This window comes from Choristoneura fumiferana, chromosome 28 (genome assembly GCF_025370935.1).
Source record: "Choristoneura fumiferana chromosome 28, NRCan_CFum_1, whole genome shotgun sequence".
Classification (NCBI taxonomy): domain Eukaryota; kingdom Metazoa; phylum Arthropoda; class Insecta; order Lepidoptera; family Tortricidae; genus Choristoneura; species Choristoneura fumiferana.
Window position 1 is genome coordinate 7,961,121 of NC_133499.1, and position 19,853 is coordinate 7,980,973.

Sequence of the window (19,853 nt, forward strand, 5' to 3'; positions counted from 1 at the left end):
CCACATTTCGGGAGGCATTTCGTTACCCAGCCACTCTTGTAGTTGGTGGAATACTCGTAATGCGTGATATTTGCTGACCTTTAGTAGGAGGAGAGAGGAGAGATCAGCTTTGGACTTGGTGCTCGATTTTACAAAGCGAGTATCGATGGCTGAGTAGTGGGCGCACGATATATTGTCAATAACATCGTTTCTCTTGATTTGCTATGGTTTCCGATGTTGATGTTACACACCCTGTAGCTCCTAAAGTCAATACTTATGACTACTGATCGTAGACCAAAAATAAAATGATAAAATTTGTCGGATTTTTTATGTAGAACTTTTGTCTGAAGTAATTATAATTCTATTCGAACAAATATTCGAGATATGTGCTAAAACCTGAAAAAAGGTGCCTTAAACCGCCCCCCCTCCCCTACACCCTCAGCACAGCCTCACCCTTGAGGACTTTTAGTATGTTCATCTGGATACCGCTAGGTATAACTATACCAATTTTCAAAACTACATGTATTTTTCCCATCATTTTGTTAATTTTCTCACCTATTAATACGATCACGTTTAATACGATTTCCCGCGTAATAAGCCGAGTTTAGACTAGCAAGAAAAATCGTGCAAGTTGCATTACATTGCGAGGCCGTAAAACCAACTAGTTTGTAGTGGTCAATCGAGCGCCGCAATGTAATGCAACTTGTACGATTTTTCTTGCAAGTCAAAACTCAGCTATACGCCATTTTACGCCGGTCCCTGCAATTTTAGGCCTGTTTTCATACATTTTTCACAGTTAATACGACTCGCGTCCCGTCTAATACGCCATCTAAAATTATATTAGCCGCCTTGCATCGTCGCTTAATGTTACCAACTTAATGTATTTGGGTGAAAAAAATTGGGACTAATTCGGTTTATTATGCGGAAAATCGTATTAAACGTGATCGTATTAAACGGGTTCTACTGTATTTATTTTTATGCCAGCAACTGTAAAAGTATCCCCGTAAAGCTCTTACCTGGCAACATCCGCACAATGAGTTCGGTAAACGTCACAAAACGTATTTCCACGGACGGTGAGAATTGAATTTCTAGTCTGGGAGAAAAAACGAAACAGTTTTGTTAAACGACTGATTTGAGAGCAAACACCCTGCGCCGTCAGGAAGCAGCCCGCATCTTAACTACCTAAATGGGGGAAATCGAAAGAATCAAGTTGTCGTAAAAATATTACTTCACGAAAGCATTTTGAGATTCCTAGAGGCAAAACGATTTTGTTGCATAGGTAATATTATAATTATTGTGTTTTTTTATTATATACTTTAATTGTTTTTTTTTTAAGTATTACTTATTATTATTTCATTAATTGTGATATAGTTGAGAACATTTATATAGGTTTAAGTTGTCTTTTATTGTATTTTATTTATTTTGACATTTTATAATTTCATTTTTTTCTTTTATAAATACTGTTTGTGTAAATCCAAGCTACTTTAATAATCAGCATGACGGTTATTATTTATCTATTTAATGTGCCATCTATCTTAATTTTATAAATACATTCATCATCATCATCTCAGCCTATATACGTCCACTGCTGGGCACAGGCCTCCCTCTCAGAACAAGAGGGCTTGGGCCATAGTTCCACGCGGCCCAGTGCGGATTGAAACTTCACACGCACCATTGAATTGCTTCGCAGGTTTGTGCAGGTTCCTCACGATGTTTTCCTTCACCGCAAAGCTCGTGGTGAATTTCAAATGTAACTCCGCACATGAATTTCGAAAAACTCAGAGGTGCGAACCGGGGTTTGAACCCACGACCCTCTGCTTGAGAGGCGATAGGTCAAACCACTAGGCCACCACGGCTTTTACTAGGCCACCACGGCTTTACTAGGCCACCGCTTTTACTAGGCCACCACGGCTTTTACTAGGCACCACGGCTTTTACTAGGCCACCACGGCTTTTACTAGCCCACCACGGCTTTTACTAGGCCACCACGCTTTACTAGGCCGCCACGGTTAGTCGTTACCCCGTGAATCCGTCCGCGTAGAATTCGTTTTTGCTATCCCGCGGGAACTTTGCAATTTTCCGGGATAAAAACTATCCTACGTCCTTCTCCGGGACCGAAACTATCTGTACATCAAATTTCATCTAAATCCGTTCAATGGTTTAGACGTGATGAAGTAACAAACAAACAAACAGACTTACAAACTTTCGCATTTATAATATTAGTGGAATAATAATCTAGTGTATTCTTATTATTCCGTCAGTTAGTAAATATTGGACATGTGTTTTTTCTTCAGTTAAAATTCCGCGTGACGTCACGCCGTGTGACACTTTTTAGCACGACATTAGGTACGCGAAGCACGGACCTAAAGGCTAGTGTTATGTTTTCTTGTTAAAACCCATCTACCTACTTCAGGTTGATGGGAACTAAAGCTTTGTAAAATCGGACTGTATTTGAAAATAATATACAGAGAAAATTAAGAACTATGATCAAATTGCCGACCTAAAAAAATACAACAAAATCACAACAACTTTTGGTGTGCGCAAAAATATTTCAGGCGCAAACTTAATTAGTGTGTTTTCTTTGATTACCGCCATCAGTGCACCGGGTGCCGCGAAGTGCGGTCGTCAGCCAGGTGACTCGGCGTTCTTACTAAATTACAACGTTTTACTTCGCCGATGAAGATTACAGCAATCAGCTAGAGTCACCCGCTTTACAAGTACTTATTGCTAATTTTGTGACATTTACATCTCCGGTCTACATACCGTGTTTAGCACCACATGCCTCCTCTCAGATTGAGAAGGTTTGGGTTGAAGTTTTCACACTGACCTAGTGCGGATTTGAAACTTACACACTTTTCAGATTGTCACATGTTTTTTAATAAACAAGTCGCGCGGTGGTGGGTCGAGTTTTTCGAATTCATGAGCGAAATTGCATATGAAAGTGACCACGAGCTTTACGGTAAAGATAAACATTGTGAGAGAACCTGCATAAATCTCCAAAGAAATTCAATGGTGTGTGTGAAATTCTCAATCCGCATTGGGCCGTATGGGCACTGTGGCCCATGCCCTCTCATTCTGTTGACGTACATATTATAGACTAGAGTTTACCGCGGCTTCGCACGCGTAAATTAATTGATCTGGTAGTTACAATTGAAATTCCGGGGTTTTACAAAATTCCCGTGGAAAGTCCCAAAATGTATATCGTAATCTTCATTGAGGTGTTATGTTAAGAATAACTATCCGTGGAAATATAGACATCCAGCTATCTACATACCAAATTTCATGACTCTAAGCCCAGCCGTTGTTATTTCCAGATTTTATCTCTATCCGTAAGAATATCGGGATAAAAAGTAGCCAATGTGTTATTCCAGATATCCATCTATCTACGTACCAAATTTCATCCAAATCCGTCCAGCCATTTTAGCGTGAAGGAGTAACAACACACACAACACACACACACACACACAAGCTTTCGCATTTATAATATAAAAGTAAACTTTCGCATTTTATAATTATAATATAATAAGTAGGATAAGTACTATTAGTAGGATAGTCAGTCACCTGCTTATAGATCTAGTGAATAATGTTTTTTCATCGTATCAAGATACCTAAATACGAATTTTCCGCCAAAATACATCATTCATTAGGTACTTCTGTACAAAAAACAGTGATAATAAAAAATCAAAGAAGGTTTACGACCACTGTTTTTATGCATATCTACAAATCTGCAACTGGTGTGCCGAAAACGCCGATGGGCGTCTGTTCTGCAGAAGCGTCGGCATCGCAGCAAAGTACGTAATCTGGCGCGCGGCAAGAATGGGTTGACGGACTGCAATGCAGGATAATGAATAGATTTCTTTTCCCTGAATGTCAACACTGGCAATACTGGCATAGATAATAGATCGCTCGTTTTGGCTCGAAATTCAAACTTGTGATTTATTTTGCTTAACATACAAAATGTATACCAAATATCATATTTTTCTCAAGTTTTTCGCGATTCCCAAGGTCCAAGAATCTAATTGCTTTAAAATTCCAGAGAAATAATGCGTTGCTGGAGAAACGTGTCAAAATGGTGTTGTAGAACGCCATCCTGCTCTGTCTCGTTTTTTTCCCGTTCTGGCGGTTCACTTTATATTAAAGATTGAAATGATGTTGATTTTTGAAAGGACTATCTAACCCAAAACCCATATCAAGGTCAAGATAGCTTTGATGATAGCCGATATCCAAAAATTGTAGATATAACTAGCTACTGCAAGAAGAAGAATGAAAAAATAAATTAAACACCGATAGACACTTTTTCCTACACAGTTGTTTATTCTGCTGTCTTTGTATCTGAATGACTCTCTGGAAGAGTTCACTTCTAACGATGAGATCACATAAGGTCTTGCTTCTTGTTTTCATTTTGTTTAACTCACTGCAATGATTTGTTGTGTTCAAAAAAGATTATTCGTACTGTATTAATTATACTGAACGGCAAAAAATCTGGCCTTCAAATGTATGCCGTAATAGGTTTTTTGTATGTAGGATAGGCCAAATTTGTACCGCTGAGAATATCTTATTCATGTAGAATACGAAAGCACAGTTAATGTAATATTTTAAATAAAACGTGGTAATAATAAATAATCATTCACAGAAAAGCTTTTTCTCGACGTGCAAGCTTCGAAGCTACCTAGTCCAGGTGATTGTTCAATTTCCTACAGTAGTTTCAATCGATACACTCGATATTTCAAAGCTTCCGACGGTGCCAAGCCATTGTTAACTCAGTGTTAAATAATGCTTTTCATCTCCTCCTTGTCGACTAAACAAATTACTTCATTTTTGGCCCGGCGCATTAACAATGAAATTTATCACCTGCGTATGGGTGCCTGTTATTGTCATTTTAAGGACCTTAATGTCTTTTTAGCTCAGGGAAAAGGTTAAAATATTTATTTTGAGCACAAAAATGTAATCTTTTCATAGTCATTCTGTTGCTAACGAAGGCAAAAAATTATGAGCGCCAAGTATGTTTAAGAGTTCGAAGAACTAGAGTACTATTTAATGACGTTGCAAAGCTGAAGAAAATGAACCGTCTCTACGGGTCCAAATTCAATTAAAATGATGACAATGAAGATATTAGATGAAATTGAATACTTTGATTAATATACCTGGCCAAAAAACTCGTACTTACTCGCCTATCAGGAACTTGTCAAAGTGGATCGCTGGAAGTACCTCCAGTAATGTAATTTACCGTATCCATAATCTATGTTAGCGCTTTTGTACTTTGATGTTTTATCTGGTCACAATAATATCGTAACTTATTTATCGGGTGTGATAATGTCCATTCATAGGGATCGCATCCGATGTCCTATTGGACGCTGCCTCCGAGAGACGCGCGCGGGCGCGGGCAGCGGTGCCACGTGACAGATGGCCGCTGCCGCACTCCGAGCAGATAATTAACACGTTTCTTTTCCGCGCCAGCTCCGTAACAAAACTTTATTAATACCGGCGAGGGCTTAGGCTTGAGAGTAACAAACTTTTCTAATGAAGTCGCCACGCGGAATAACTCGCGGGCCACTTTTAATTTGTTTATTTTGCTGAAACGGAATTAATGCCGATGCTACAATGTTGTCGCGACACTTCCGCGAAATGTATATTGTCTATGGCAATGCCTTTAACTCTATGGTAAGTTAGTCTATGACTTCCTGTTCTGTCGATCTGTCATAGTTCAGTTGGCGCGCTCGCGAGAGTGACTTTTCTAGTTAATGTTCAGTATTCAGTTTACTAGAATCAGTGTCGTGTTCCTGGAATAATGGTCACATCGCGGGCGACGCAGCTATGAAAGCTAAGTACTATAATAAGTATACCAAGTGCCAAGTAGCATTATGGGTGCCTTAGATTTATCATTATACCTACATTAACCTGTAATAACAAATGTCCGATAGAGACAGATATCTTGATAATTGTGGTCTGTGTAACCAATGCTTTGACTCCTAATGTGAGTAGTTGGTGGCTTGTCCATCTGGCGCCGAGACTGAGGTCTCAGAATATGAAAGCGATTCCCATGTTAGACTAACTCTTCATGGTCCCTGTGGATATGAGGGGGGAGCTGCTCCACAGTCTGCCTTGCAGTATGAGCACAGTGGGTGACCTGCGGCGATCCCACTGGATGTTTAATATACAGGCTCCGAGAGTGCCATATAAGCACATATATCGCTAGAAAGAAAGCATATGTTTGTATCTACATAATTGTACATAACTTAACTGATGATGATAACCATATAAGTTCACTAGGTAAACCTAAGACACCTATTAGGGCTCCATGCAGTGGAGTCATACTTTATCTACTCCAACAGGTGGTGAATACAGTAAAGCGAAGCAGACTAAGTCCACGGAGCTGAACACAGATGGCCTGACTAGGAGTATACAGGTATGAGTCGCAATCTTAATCACTTGCATACTATAATGAGAATACATAGAGTTGATGCATTGTTCAACCAGGGCAAGTGTCGCTGCCCTGTCTATGTAGGTACGTTAGGTAATGATGTAACGGCCTAGGATAATAAACGTGGCGACAAATGGTGGAGATGAGCTGGGATTATAAGACTCAAATTTAACCATAAGTAAGTTGAATAATGCATTGACTGACTAATTAAAATTTAATTGAAATAAAAGCTCATTGCAAGTTTGCGACTCACAGCGACATCTGTTGTTCACTCCTGAAACTAAGTTTTAATTTTGACCTAAACATGTACATACATACCTGTATATTGTATGGAATAAACAATTGTAAAGGAATTTCTTAAAATAAGCCTAGTTTAACAACTAATTATATGTACATAAGAAATACCTATAAACTATAAAACATGCAAATTATAATTTCGAGAGTAATATAAGATCATGACGATCATCTGAAGAAGCCGAAAATGACTTGCTTGCTGGCGGGTGCGAGCCTCGTTTTGTGCCGTCCTGCTCACGTTAATAGAATTTAATATGAGAGCGAGCGGGACGGTGCGATCCGGACCTCGATTCTAGAATTTCTTAGTAACCAGCGGGTTACGTTGGTTAGGTCAGTTACACATGAACAGAAACTGACTTATCCCTTTTTAGAAAATTAATCGTGAATAGTAAATGGCATTTCAAATTGCATAGAACTGTACTCTCAAATAAATCAAGTAAAAATATGAGATTGTTTACTAATACGTATATTACCAATATATTACGCTTGATTATATTAGTCCAATTTTAATTCTATAATTCCACATTTGCTGTCATGTATGGTTATGGTAAGTGTGCAATGTACCTAAAGGTCGTTATGTTGGCATTACTGGCAATATTTTAACTCTAATAGGTTAATAGTTTAGGAAATGAAATACTAGAAACCGGAAGTAAAAGCAAGCTCCAATGGTGCATTTCTCTACGAAAGATTTAGGTCAAGTACATTATAATGCATCACTATTGGATTTTTACGACAAATCAACTAAGAAAGTTAATACGCACACTTGCTATTAAAAAATAAATCCTTAATTTTAGCAATATTAACAAGTTAATAACGTGAGATTAAAAAGTTTGATATAAAAAATTAAATTGTCAGAAAGACGAGCGGGAAAGGCGCGGCCATTTTTTCTTCTCTCTAGTTTTCACCACCGAACCGACGACGGCTGAAAACGTGAAAATTTTACTTAAAGTGATTACAGTGGAAAAAGTTGTATAAAACGTGAAAATAAACACCTAGCGAGTGTTGTATTATACTTAGGTAAGTCTCATAGAACGTTTTACTATATTTTACCAAGTTTAAAGCCAAAATCGCTACGCGTGTACATGGCTGATGGAAACCAGCAATTTTACTAGGAGATTACTCTTGAACTACGACTCGATGATCTGTGTAACAAATGAATAACGAGTGTTTTGTATGTGTTTTGTTCATTTTACTGGATTAGTAACAAAATAGCTTCTCTGCGTCGCGTTATTCGTCTTTGAGTAGACAAGTAGATAGCTTAGCGCGTAAGCGCACACACAAGTTACAAGTTTAAGTTCAGAAAATAAGTCTAAACTTTACTAAGATCATTATTAGTTTAATTGAATCTTGTTTGAACGTGTTTAAGATGACGATTACTACGATTTCTGTTTGCTGCCCAGAACAAACTTAGGTACCTGCCTACCTATGTAGATAGCTTACTCTCTGTGGGTTTCTTACGGAATAAAGACCGTGTGGTCGAATGTTCTAGTTCGAATCTAAGAACAAAATTTATCCCGATTTTAAAGTTTTAATATTGTGATGTTTCAAAGTTTAAATGTTACACATAATACTTAAAGGGCATACACATTACGCGAGAACGCTGCCACTGCCGCCAACGATAAGAGGAATTAAGGAGGATAATTCTAATTCGATTCAAATACATAAAAACTTCACGGATACGAGCGTGCGAACGTCATTTCATTCGGCATAGACCAAGGTATGTTTTAAGTCATACTTATTATTAATTTGAGAATACTACGCAATAATTTCATTTACCGACGGCTCACAAAGTGTTAATGTTTACATTGCAATTTATAAATAAGTACTAGTCGAAATAAAATACAATGATGCGTGACATGCATAAGTGACGGTATATAACTATGTACCTATGTATAACGACTACTAAACAAAATCTAAGTCTAATTATTTCTGATGTAGCTGTTACTCATGTGTGTGAATATTTAAGTGCAACACAGTGAAAAGTCAGTTTGAATTAATGATAACAAGCCATACAAGTAAGCAAGTGTTGCCACATATGAAAATAAAATTTAAGTAGTAGAATCTTGGTGCAAGCTTATAACTTATAAGAGAATTATTTTACGTCAAGTAAACTATATCATTATTCATCATTATTAATCATTATTTTAATTTTTGCCATTCTACTGTAATTTACATTATGAATACTGTGTCGTTATAAATAATAAATAATGTGATTACTTACATTACATCCACAATTTCACATTCATTTATCATATTAGCAATGAGTACAGTCAGATGCAATTTCTCACTTCAAAAACTTTAATATATTATTCTGACGATGCCAAATTGTTACCCACAATTAGGTAAAACTTAAGACACTGGCCAGCAAGTCATATTAATTTTTTTAATGATTCATTATTTATGTTTGCATGTTATTATGGTGTTAAATTTAATTTCAGCATTCTACTTAACCATTATGGAAGAAATATTGTTAACTCGTTTGTCCACATTTGTCAAAGAAATTAAATGTTTATCAGAACAAGCTCTCAATCTCTGCATTACGTTAGACAACGAAAATTTGGACAATGCCAAGGTGGTTACAGCTAAATTAAAGTCTATTCTGTCTCGCTTCACATCTGAACTGTACAACTACTTCAACACATGCAATAACCCGAACCCGGACCAAATTTCTGATTTTACAACCGATCAGTTGCAAGGAGAGGTAGTGTTGGCTGAACTCGAAACCAAAATAAAGTTGAAGTCTGAGGAAACCACAACATCAAGTAAAGAAAACGCACAATCATCATACAGTAAGCTTCCAGATCTGACTTTGCCGGAGTTTAGTGGCAATGTACTTGAATGGCATCAGTTCTGGGACCAGTTCACGTCAAATATTAACCGGAGAAAGCTGAACGACGTTGACAAGCTGCTGTACCTCAAGGGTTCACTGAAAGGAGATGCGGCCAGACTTGTGGATGGATTTGATACCACAAATAAAAGTTATCAAATTGCTGTCAGTGCATTAAAGACAAGATATGGAAAAGAAAATGACATAATATATGCACATCACAAGGCCTTGAACAACGTCAAACGAGCTGAGAAAATGGAAGACTGCCGTGGAACGTTGGATGAAATTGAAAGACACTTGAGGGTGCTCCAATCAATGGGAGAGAACACCAGTTCCAATCATGTGCGATTCCTGCTTATGGAAAAATTCCCTAGTGAAATAATATACGAGGTAAAAATGAGACTGGGGTCCGATGGGAAGGAGACCGTTGAAGATATCCGCAGGCAACTGTCCATAATTATTTCTGCTAAGGAGGAATCGCAAAGAATGACACAGGAGAAGACCACGAGTGAGGCACCACAATATACAGTGGAAACTTTGCATGTCAAAGAGAAAACGCAACGGAGGGAATTCAGGAAAAACAAACCTCATAATGCAAAGCCTCAAAGAAATCACTTCACTTCACTTGACAACAAGCCTGGAACTAGCCATTGGAATTCAAGACCAAATAAAAATTATACACCAATGAAGAGAAAATTTGAACCTAAAAAGGAGACCAATGGAAGGTTTTATGGCCAAAAGAAAAGGAAGTGGTCATGCATTTTTTGCGGAGAAAACCATTATAATGTCTACTGTGGGAAAGTTAAAACCATTGAAGAAAGAAAAGCCAAATTGAAGAACAGGTGTTTCAACTGCTTTCGAGAAGGACACTTTCTTCAACAATGTGAACTCAAGAAGTTTTGTTACAAATGCTCTTCAAAGGGACTTCGACTTCGTCACCATAAGGCATTATGTCCTAACAACTTTACAAAAAGGGAGGAAACAGAAAAGCCATCTACAAGCACCAGCGTGATGCATGTAGGCATGAAAGGCCCTACTGTACTTCAAACAGCTGTAGTTATGGTGAAAGGTGAAAATGGAAGGTCAAAAAGGTGTCGCATTTTACTTGACTCAGGAAGCCAACGGAGCTACGTGACTCGAAGCATTGCTGAAGAACTGCGACTAAAAACCGAAGAGGAAAATCACCTTTTCATCTTTACCTTTGGAACTAAAGTACCTCAAGAACTGGATAGCCCGATTGTAAAGTTGAATATAGAGACACGCACTAATAACATTAAAACATTGTTTGCTAATGTTGTCCCATCAATATCTCATAGCGTTCCCTACATGGATCAGAAACTAAACGACTGGAATCACATAGAAAATTATGTATTTGCTGACGATGGATCATTATCTGATAGAGTTGATATCCTAATCGGTAACGATTATTATTATTCGCTCATGGGTATGGGAAAAATACAAATAAAGGAAGACTTATACTTAGTAGAATCCGAGTTAGGATGGATACTTTCAGGAGTCTCAAGAATGACCGCAAATAAATCCTGCGACGACTTGTCAGTAGTAACATACTTCCAAGCATCCTGTGAAACCAGACTAAACCGACCGGACGCACCTATAGACAATGGCAACTTAAAGTGCTTGTGGGACTTAGAGTCAATTGGGATCACCGACTCGCCCAAAATGGATCGAGATGTAGAAGCCATCAAACATTTTAATGAAACCACTGAAAACAGAGATGGTAGATACTATGTAAGTTGGCCATGGAACGAATATCCACCGCATATACCATCAAACTTTGGGTTGGCGTTCGGACGCTTAGTCAATTTAGTCAAGAGGCTAGATGCTGATACTCTGCGGAAATATGATGAAACATTAAAGGACCAATTAGAAAAGGAAATTATAGAAGTAGTACCTATCACACAGGCAAATGAAGAGAGCAATCCAATCCACTACCTACCTCATCACGGAGTTTCAGTACCTGGTAAATCCTTACGCATTGTATACGACGCGTCAGCCAAAACCAAAGACAACAAGTCTTTAAATGAACATCTTCATTGTGGCCCAATGTTGTTGGAAGATTTGACAGGTTTAATTTTAAAATTTAGATGCTACTCCATTGGAATCACAGCGGACGTTGAAAAGGCGTTTTTACAAATTGGACTTAAAGAACAGGACAGAGATGTGACAAGGTTTCTATGGCTTAAAAATATCCATAAGGCAGTAAATGAAGACAACCTTATGCACCTGAGATTCACGAGGGTTCCATTTGGAATCATCTCGAGTCCGTTCATGTTGAACGCCACTATAAAACATCACTTGTCAAAAGCTGAAAGCGAGAAAGTCAGAAAACTAGCCAACGATATATATGTCGACAACATTGTGACTGGAGCCAACAATACACAAGAGGCATTAGATTTATACTGGAAGTCTAAAGAAACATTTCAACAAATATCGATGAATTTAAGAGAGTGGAGCTCTAACTCCGAGGAACTAATGCATAGTATTCCTGATGCTGCTCCTGATAAAATTGTCAAGGTTTTAGGTTTGGACTGGAACCTGGAACATGATACGCTTCACCTAAGGACTAAGGTACTCAACAATGCTAATACCAAAAGAGGTATTTTGAAAAGCATCGCATCCATTTATGATCCATGTGGATACACAGTACCCACGTTGCTATCTGCTAAACTACTGCTACAGGACCTATGGAAAACAAAAATAAAATGGGATACACCATTGCCCCAGGATATTGTTGATCAATGGAATGAAATTAAAGGAAACTTAGACGAAGTTAAAGAAACAAGTTTGACCAGACGCTACCTGAAAAATTCTCAAAACAATGATTGTCAGATTCACTGCTTCTCGGACGCCTCCACAAGAGCGTATTCTGCTGTGGTTTATATAGTAGGAAAGAATGAAAAAAGTTTTGTCATAGGAAAGTCACGCCTAGTGCCAATAAAAGACCAAGAGAATTTGAAGATACCACGACTTGAACTCTTAGGTGTACTTATTGGAAGTCGTTTGATAAAATACATAACAAAGTTCATTCACTTCAAGATAACCCAACAAGTACTCTGGACGGACAGTCAAATTGTGATCGACTGGTTCAATTCAAGCAAATTATTAACTCCGTTTGTAGCGAGAAGGCTTGAGGAGATTAAGAGAAATAAAGACTTGATTATCAGATATGTTCCTTCAGAATTGAATCCTGCTGATGTAGCTACCAGACCAACAAGTTTGAAAGAAGATAAACAACGATGGTTGACCGGACCAGATTATCTGCTCGATGAGCCTGGTAAGTGGCCTGTAAGCACGGCTAGAGAACATACTCTTTTGGTTGGGGAGTGTCTATCGAAGACTGAAGAAGCTCGAGAAGATCCTGAAGCAATAGAAAAACAATCTAAAAAACAAGAAGTCATTGAACCACGAGATAGTACACTAAAAGAAATTAAGAAAATACAAGCCGAATACTTTCGAGAAGAAGTAGACGGAAAAGAAACTAATCTTAGTCGGAATTTAGGCCTATTTAAAGATATCGATGGCATTTTACGGTGTAAGGGTAGACTTAAATATGCTGAATGGTCATTTGACAAGAGGTATCCGATGATCATACCTAAAGACTGCGATTTCACAAATAAACTCATTAAAGACACACACGAAAAGAATTATCATGTTGGTGCCAACCATACATTGAGCTTAATCCGTCAATCTTATTGGATACCACAAGGAAAACGCTATGTTCAGAAGATCTTGAACAAATGCCCACGCTGCATGAAACATAAAGGCGGACCATTTAAGTTACCACCCACACCTGCACTGCCACATGAACGAGTTAATTATAGCAAACCATTTACGTTCACTGGAGTGGATTATTTAGGACCTGTGTTAGTAAAATCTGAGAAAGGAACAAGCAAAAGATGGATATGTCTGTTCACATGTTTAGCTGTTAGAGCAGTACACTTGGAAGTAGTTAAAGATCTATCTGCAGAAGAAGGACTGCTTGCTCTCAGGCGAATGATTTCAACTAGAGGAGTACCATCACTTATAACATCAGACAACGCTTTACACTTCAAACTGATAGCTGACATAGTAAAGAATGCATACTGTGTAGAAAATAAAATCAAATGGCGATTTATACCAGAACTGGCTCCATGGTTTGGAGGCTATTATGAGAGACTTGTTTCTCTCGTTAAGCATTGTATGCGAAGAACACTTCAAAAACAACTTTTATGGGACAGCCAACTGTCAACAATCACCAAAGAAATAGAATCCGTAATAAACACGCGACCTTTGACATGTGTTGATAATGAACTTGAACACATTTTGAAGCCAGTTGATTTCCTTCAAGTAGCTGGATTTATCTCGTTAAAGACAGCTAACAATCAACCGATATTACAAGGCACATCGACAAAAACAAATTTAATTCAAGGTTGGAGAAAAGCTCGCATCCTGCTAGAAGAATTCAAAGAGATGTTTCAAAATCGTTATCTACCTAGTTTACGGGAAAGGTATAGTCACTCGCATAAGCAACCTCGAATCATGTCAAGAGACATTCCTAAGGAAGGCCAAATCGTTCAGATAAAGGGTGATAATAAAAACCGAGAGGGTTGGAAAGTAGGAAAAATAATCGATCTGACAAAAGGATCTGACGGTTTAGTAAGGGTAGCTAAAGTGAAAGTAGGAGACACTATATTTACCCGTTCCATCGCGCATCTATATCCGTTAGAGGTGGAAGATAATGAACAACAGGAACCAATACCTCACAATCCAACTGAAAACGTTGAAACTCCAAGGTTATCTGAAATAGTACCTGAAGAGTCAGTAGTAAGCGGTGATATTGAGATGAATGAAACTGATGTTCCACCAATGGAAACGTTACCTGACAACGAGATGGAAATAGACTCAAGCAAAGGAATGACAAATGATTCCACAGATAGTACAACTGCAGATATAGAGATTGAGAGCAAAGATAAACAAGACGATTTAAAGAACGACACTAACATAATGAATGAAGATTCTTTGACAAACGAAGGTGGCAGACTAGAGACACAAACTGGACATAAACGAATTGCAGCGGTCCGGGCCCTTGAAAGGATAAGGGAATGGACGCGCAATCTAATGACACATTTACACTAATTTGTTCCCGGCCGGAGTGTCGCGACACTTCCGCGAAATGTATATTGTCTATGGCAATGCCTTTAACTCTATGGTAAGTTAGTCTATGACTTCCTGTTCTGTCGATCTGTCATAGTTCAGTTGGCGCGCTCGCGAGAGTGACTTTTCTAGTTAATGTTCAGTATTCAGTTTACTAGAGTCAGTGTCGTGTTCCTGGAATAATGGTCACATCGCGGGCGACGCAGCTATGAAAGCTAAGTACTATAATAAGTATACCAAGTGCCAAGTAGCATTATGGGTGCCTTAGATTTATCATATACCTACATTAACCTGTAATAACCAAATGTCCGATAGAGACAGATATCTTGATAATTGTGGTCTGTGTGACCAATGCTTTGACTCCTAATGTGAGTAGTTAGTGGCTTGTCCACCTGGCGCCGAGACTGAGGTCTCAGAATATGAAAGCGATTCCCATGTTAGACTAACTCTTCATGGTCCCTGTGGATATGAGGGGGGAGCTGCTCCACAGTCTGCCTTGCAGTATGAGCACAGTGGGTGACCTGCGGCGATCCCACTGGATGTTTAATATACAGGCTCCGAGAGTGCCAATATAAGCACATATATCGCTAGAAAGAAAGCATATGTTTGTATCTACATAATTGTACATAACTTAACTGATGATGATAACCATATAAGTTCACTAGGTAAACCTAAGACACCTATTAGGGCTCCATGCAGTGGAGTCATACTTTATCTACTCCAACAGGTGGTGAATACAGTAAAGCGAAGCAGACTAAGTCCACGGAGCTGAACACAGATGGCCTGACTAGGAGTATACAGGTATGAGTCGCAATCTTAATCACTTGCATACTATAATGAGAATACATAGAGTTGATGCATTGTTCAACCAGGGCAAGTGTCGCTGCCCTGTCTATGTAGGTACGTTAGGTAATGATGTAACGGCCTAGGATAATAAACGTGGCGACAATGTTGCTTTAAGGAACAAAGTAAAGGTTTAAATGAGATTTCGGTCCGCGTCTTTTCGCACTTTTCTTATTTTGACATTAATTAATGAATTTTGTTATCTATTTCTGTGGCAGGAGCTCTGCTTCGTGCTTTTATGTTTGCAGATTAATAATTTTATCTTCGTTTTCTCGTTTAATAACTCAGCAAGAACGTTTTCGTGAGCACGTACTTAATTTGTTGGATGAATGAGCGCTTCCTGTCAGGCATTTCAAGCGCTAGTGGGGGTGTCAAAATCTGAGCAAATGTGTTTATGTAAATTAGCAAGTCCATTAACATTGCCTTCTCCTGCGAGACAGACGTACTCGACTATACGTGCACTGTGTTTATTGCTTAAATAAGTTATGATAGGTACCGTGTCTTAGAGTAGCGTGGAACATTACATGAATATTATAACGTTTCGCAGAACTTTTGCCTACAGTAGTGTTATCTTTGGTCATTTATGTATGTGTTTTCTTTCGTATTATACAAACAGTCAAATTTTCAAATCAAGGCCTTGGTGCATTAGGTATTTAATAGATATTTTCTATGAATACTAGCTTGAATGCAAAAAAAAAGAATCAGGGTGGGTAGACAATAAAGCTTAAAATTTGAAGCTCGTATTGTATCTTTTCCATTTTAAGGCTTGAAATTCTTCACGATAATACCCGATGATAAAACAATGTTTACGCAACAGTATCTGTTGTAGCAAATCTCAGAAATGCGAAGCATTGCGTATATAAGTAGGTCGGGTTGGCGTGGGCGCCGCAAATATGCGTGCTATGCAAATTTGATGCCTGAAGTGACGCGTCGCGGTCGGCCAATGCCCGTCAATCTCAGCTATGCCACGTATCTCAAAGCTGTCTATTGTAGGTCTATATCGACTGGTCGAAAATTGTTAGTCATAATATAATGTTTGACATTACTCGTTTTTTCTCTGAAACCATTTATTTTTCAGAATTTTTAAAATAAAACCTAACCTAGCCTATATAGATTTCTACATGATGACAATTTAAAATTTATGAAAAATGTACGGTTTTGACGGGAAAAGATTATGACTAACAGTAATTAATTATGACAAACATTACACTATAACTTATAAAATTATGGCAGTCGAAAGGATCCCGTCTGTTGTATTTATTTATGCATTTTGGCGTAGACAGATCTTCAAATTGAGCATTTAATAATGAAGTCAAATTGTTAAACTGCGTAATTTACTGCGGGAATCAAAATCATCAGGTTTATTGCTTTCAAATATTAATATTTGATTAGTCTGTTAACCGTAGGTAATGAAAACGTGTCAACAGATTTGTGCAATCACGTTTTAAAAGTTTGGTATAAATAAACGATTAAAGCAGAGTTTGAAAATCGTAGCGAGTCTCTAAAAAAAGAGAGTCAAAAGTGGATTTTAGCTAAGCATTAAGAAGTTTACAGTAGTAGGTATGTACCTGTACGGCTCTTTTACATGGACACAAAACCATCGATTTCTAAATCGCACTAGTCGTAATACGACGACTGTTTCTGCAAGTAACTTGCACAAGGCCAGTTAGCGAACAAATGGTTGGAGTTGGGTAGTTCCGCCCACATTATGGGGCTTTATGTCTTCGCCTTCACCAAATAGAGTACGTGACTTCAGTTTATCAATTATTTTTAACAATTTATTATGTTCCACCAAACTGTGTGAACTATGGACCCATAATTTAACCACCTTGGGTAGCCCATAAGATTTTATCTACTTGTGAATATGCACAATGAATATGATATGAAATTTACGGGTTTTGTGAATGTCAATTTTACCCAAAAATTAAAGTAGGTAAAAATAATTACTTGTAAATGCAATTGTTTATTTTTTGTTAGATAAGTTCATAACCTGTTCAAAGTTTGACGAAGTTTTAAAAGTTTATGACTTATTGTAATTTAAGATGCCTAAAAATTCTATATAAAAGAAACAAAGCCAAAGCCTTAAATTATGCGCAATTATTTCATGAGTTTGTGTATTGAACACAGTTTTTAACAGGTATTAATTGTTATGTTTGAGACCTGTACTTATAAAATACTAGCCGTTACTCGCGTCTCCGTCCGCGTATAATTCGGTTATTGTATTCCGCGGTAACTATGAAATTTTCCGGCATAAAAACTATCCTATGTCCTTCCCCGGGACTCAAACTACCTGTATACCGAATTTAATCTAAATGTGATGGTGTAACAAACAAACAAACAGACTTGCATACTTTCGCATTTATAATAGGTATTTCCAGGATAAAGTAAACATTTCCCAGGAATTAACTTTTATAACGAATTTGTATTTGCTTGTCGAAATTCTATGCACTCGAAAACTCCATATTTGTTCGAAACTTGAAAATATTTCATCCATCATTTTTCATTCGAACAGTGCATCCACATGATTACCTAATAAGACTCTTACCCATCATACACATCGGCTAAAACGGCTCTAGTGCGTAAATTCAATTCGCAATTCCAAATACACGACGGATTGAAGTTAAGTTGAAAGTTAATCTCACGTTGGTTCACGAGCGTGAGTTCCCGTGGGGCGGAGGTGAGAAGCGAACCCGGCTGACCAAAAGGCAGTTACCCAAGTACGTGATACTTTTGTCAAGTTTTCCGTTGACACCACCACCACCTTCTAGTGTATTTTCACCTGTAAGTTTTTATAATAGTACATTTTGACAAAAGGTTTCGTACCACCGTACCAAAAAAAACCCGTTCTTTTAATGGAATCCTTTTTTCTCGTATATCCCATAATGTAGGGTGCATTGTATTATGTTGTACATAAAACATATAAAAAACCACTCCTTGCAGTCGGTAATAACAGGTTAAAGAGAAACCCATGAACAAAGGCGACGAAATAGGTTTATTGTCTTTTAAAAATATTAAACGTTCAAGTACCTAACTAAATATTTTTTTGAAGAAATTCGTTTGTAAAATATTGAACTAGAAATAGAAAAATATTAAAAGAGACCTACTGCAGCTTAGTAGGTTTTACAAGTTAATGACTAAGTAGAGCTTAATATTGAATATTTACCGCATGTAAGGCTAACTGGTCCTTGCATTTTTTGAATACCATAGATTTTTATCCAAAACTGGCAAATTACTTAAGTCACCGCTACTAATATAAAATTTATTACTCACGACGCCGCAGATGCCACAAACACCGGTAAGCTCGACAGAGCTAATACTACCCACGTAATACCACAAAAGAGAATGTAACACAAGGTGCAAGTTGCATCAGCGTAGTGCAATCCGCAGAGCCAGAACGATTGTGAGGATTTATCAATATGGGCAGGGAGATTTGCCTCCGGTCTGGAATACTGGAGTACAAGAGCCTGTGGTTTGCTAGAAACAATTTGTATTTAACGTAACATGGTAATTATCATACTGTGTAGTTTATTTTGATCAATTGTGTATTTATATACTTACCGCCTATTCATAAGGAGATACTCATAGAAACTTACAGCAAAATGTACCTACTCGGATGTGTCGTCAGTATCAGGTAATAATTATTTTGTAATCAAAACAGTTTGTCTGTTTTTTTATCTAATAAAAATCTCATCAGTAGACTAATATTTAAGTATTAATGAGTTATTCCGCAAAAAGCATTATAAAATTGACCCCTAAATTTGAATGTTGTAGATAATGACTGGTCACACTTTAAAATATACACCGTACATTTATGATAATTAAAAAAATGGAAACAGCGTGCTTTACGACAATACATTTTCTCAATCACAAACTCGTATCTCGATATAACAATTAAGGTGCTCAACAGATTATGTAGAACATTTTTATTGTAGTTGTATGTTTGGTTGTTACCTAAGTCTTGAACAGCCACATTAGTCTTATTATTCGAAGAACTAAGGCAGTGCAGTGGGTGGGTTGTTCGCAGAACTGATTGATCTGAGGGTGAAAATTCTTCGAAGAAAAACGCAGATAAGGTTAGTTGCTCGCAAGTTGTATGATTGATATGAATACTTGCAATAAACGCTGCTGAATATGACTCTACTGCATTTTATCGATCAATCTGGAGAGACCTTGGCTAGAAAGGCTGAAGGCAAATAAAAAAAAAAAAACCGGCCAAAGCGTGTTGGACACGCCCAAAATAGGCTTCCGGAGCCATTACGAAAAAATTAAGTAATATTTTTCTAAGGATTGCGTATTTTATACGGAATCTTCCAAGTTTAGGTATATTTTATACCTT

At 37.7% G+C, this 19,853-nt stretch overlaps 1 protein-coding gene across 5 annotated transcripts; it reads left to right on the top strand.

The window, feature by feature from the left end:
• The first annotated feature begins 5,584 nt into the window (after positions 1-5,584).
• Positions 5,585-15,616, top strand: LOC141443824 (uncharacterized). 5 transcript variants are annotated; one of them, XM_074109187.1, is made up of 3 exons: positions 5,585-5,639; positions 6,311-8,410; positions 9,132-15,616. In XM_074109187.1, the coding sequence occupies exon 3, from the start codon at positions 9,149-9,151 to the stop codon at positions 14,654-14,656; it is 5,508 nt and encodes a 1,835-aa protein (XP_073965288.1). In that variant the 5' UTR covers positions 5,585-5,639; positions 6,311-8,410; positions 9,132-9,148; the 3' UTR covers positions 14,657-15,616. The 5 variants fall into 5 exon arrangements, 4 of the variants coding, with proteins under 4 accessions (XP_073965288.1, XP_073965290.1, XP_073965289.1 ...); XM_074109188.1 differs by lacking the exon at positions 5,585-5,639 and having other exon boundaries at positions 6,164-7,710; positions 8,271-8,410; XM_074109189.1 differs by lacking the exon at positions 6,311-8,410 and having other exon boundaries at positions 5,601-5,639.
• The last annotated feature ends 4,237 nt before the right edge of the window (positions 15,617-19,853 follow it).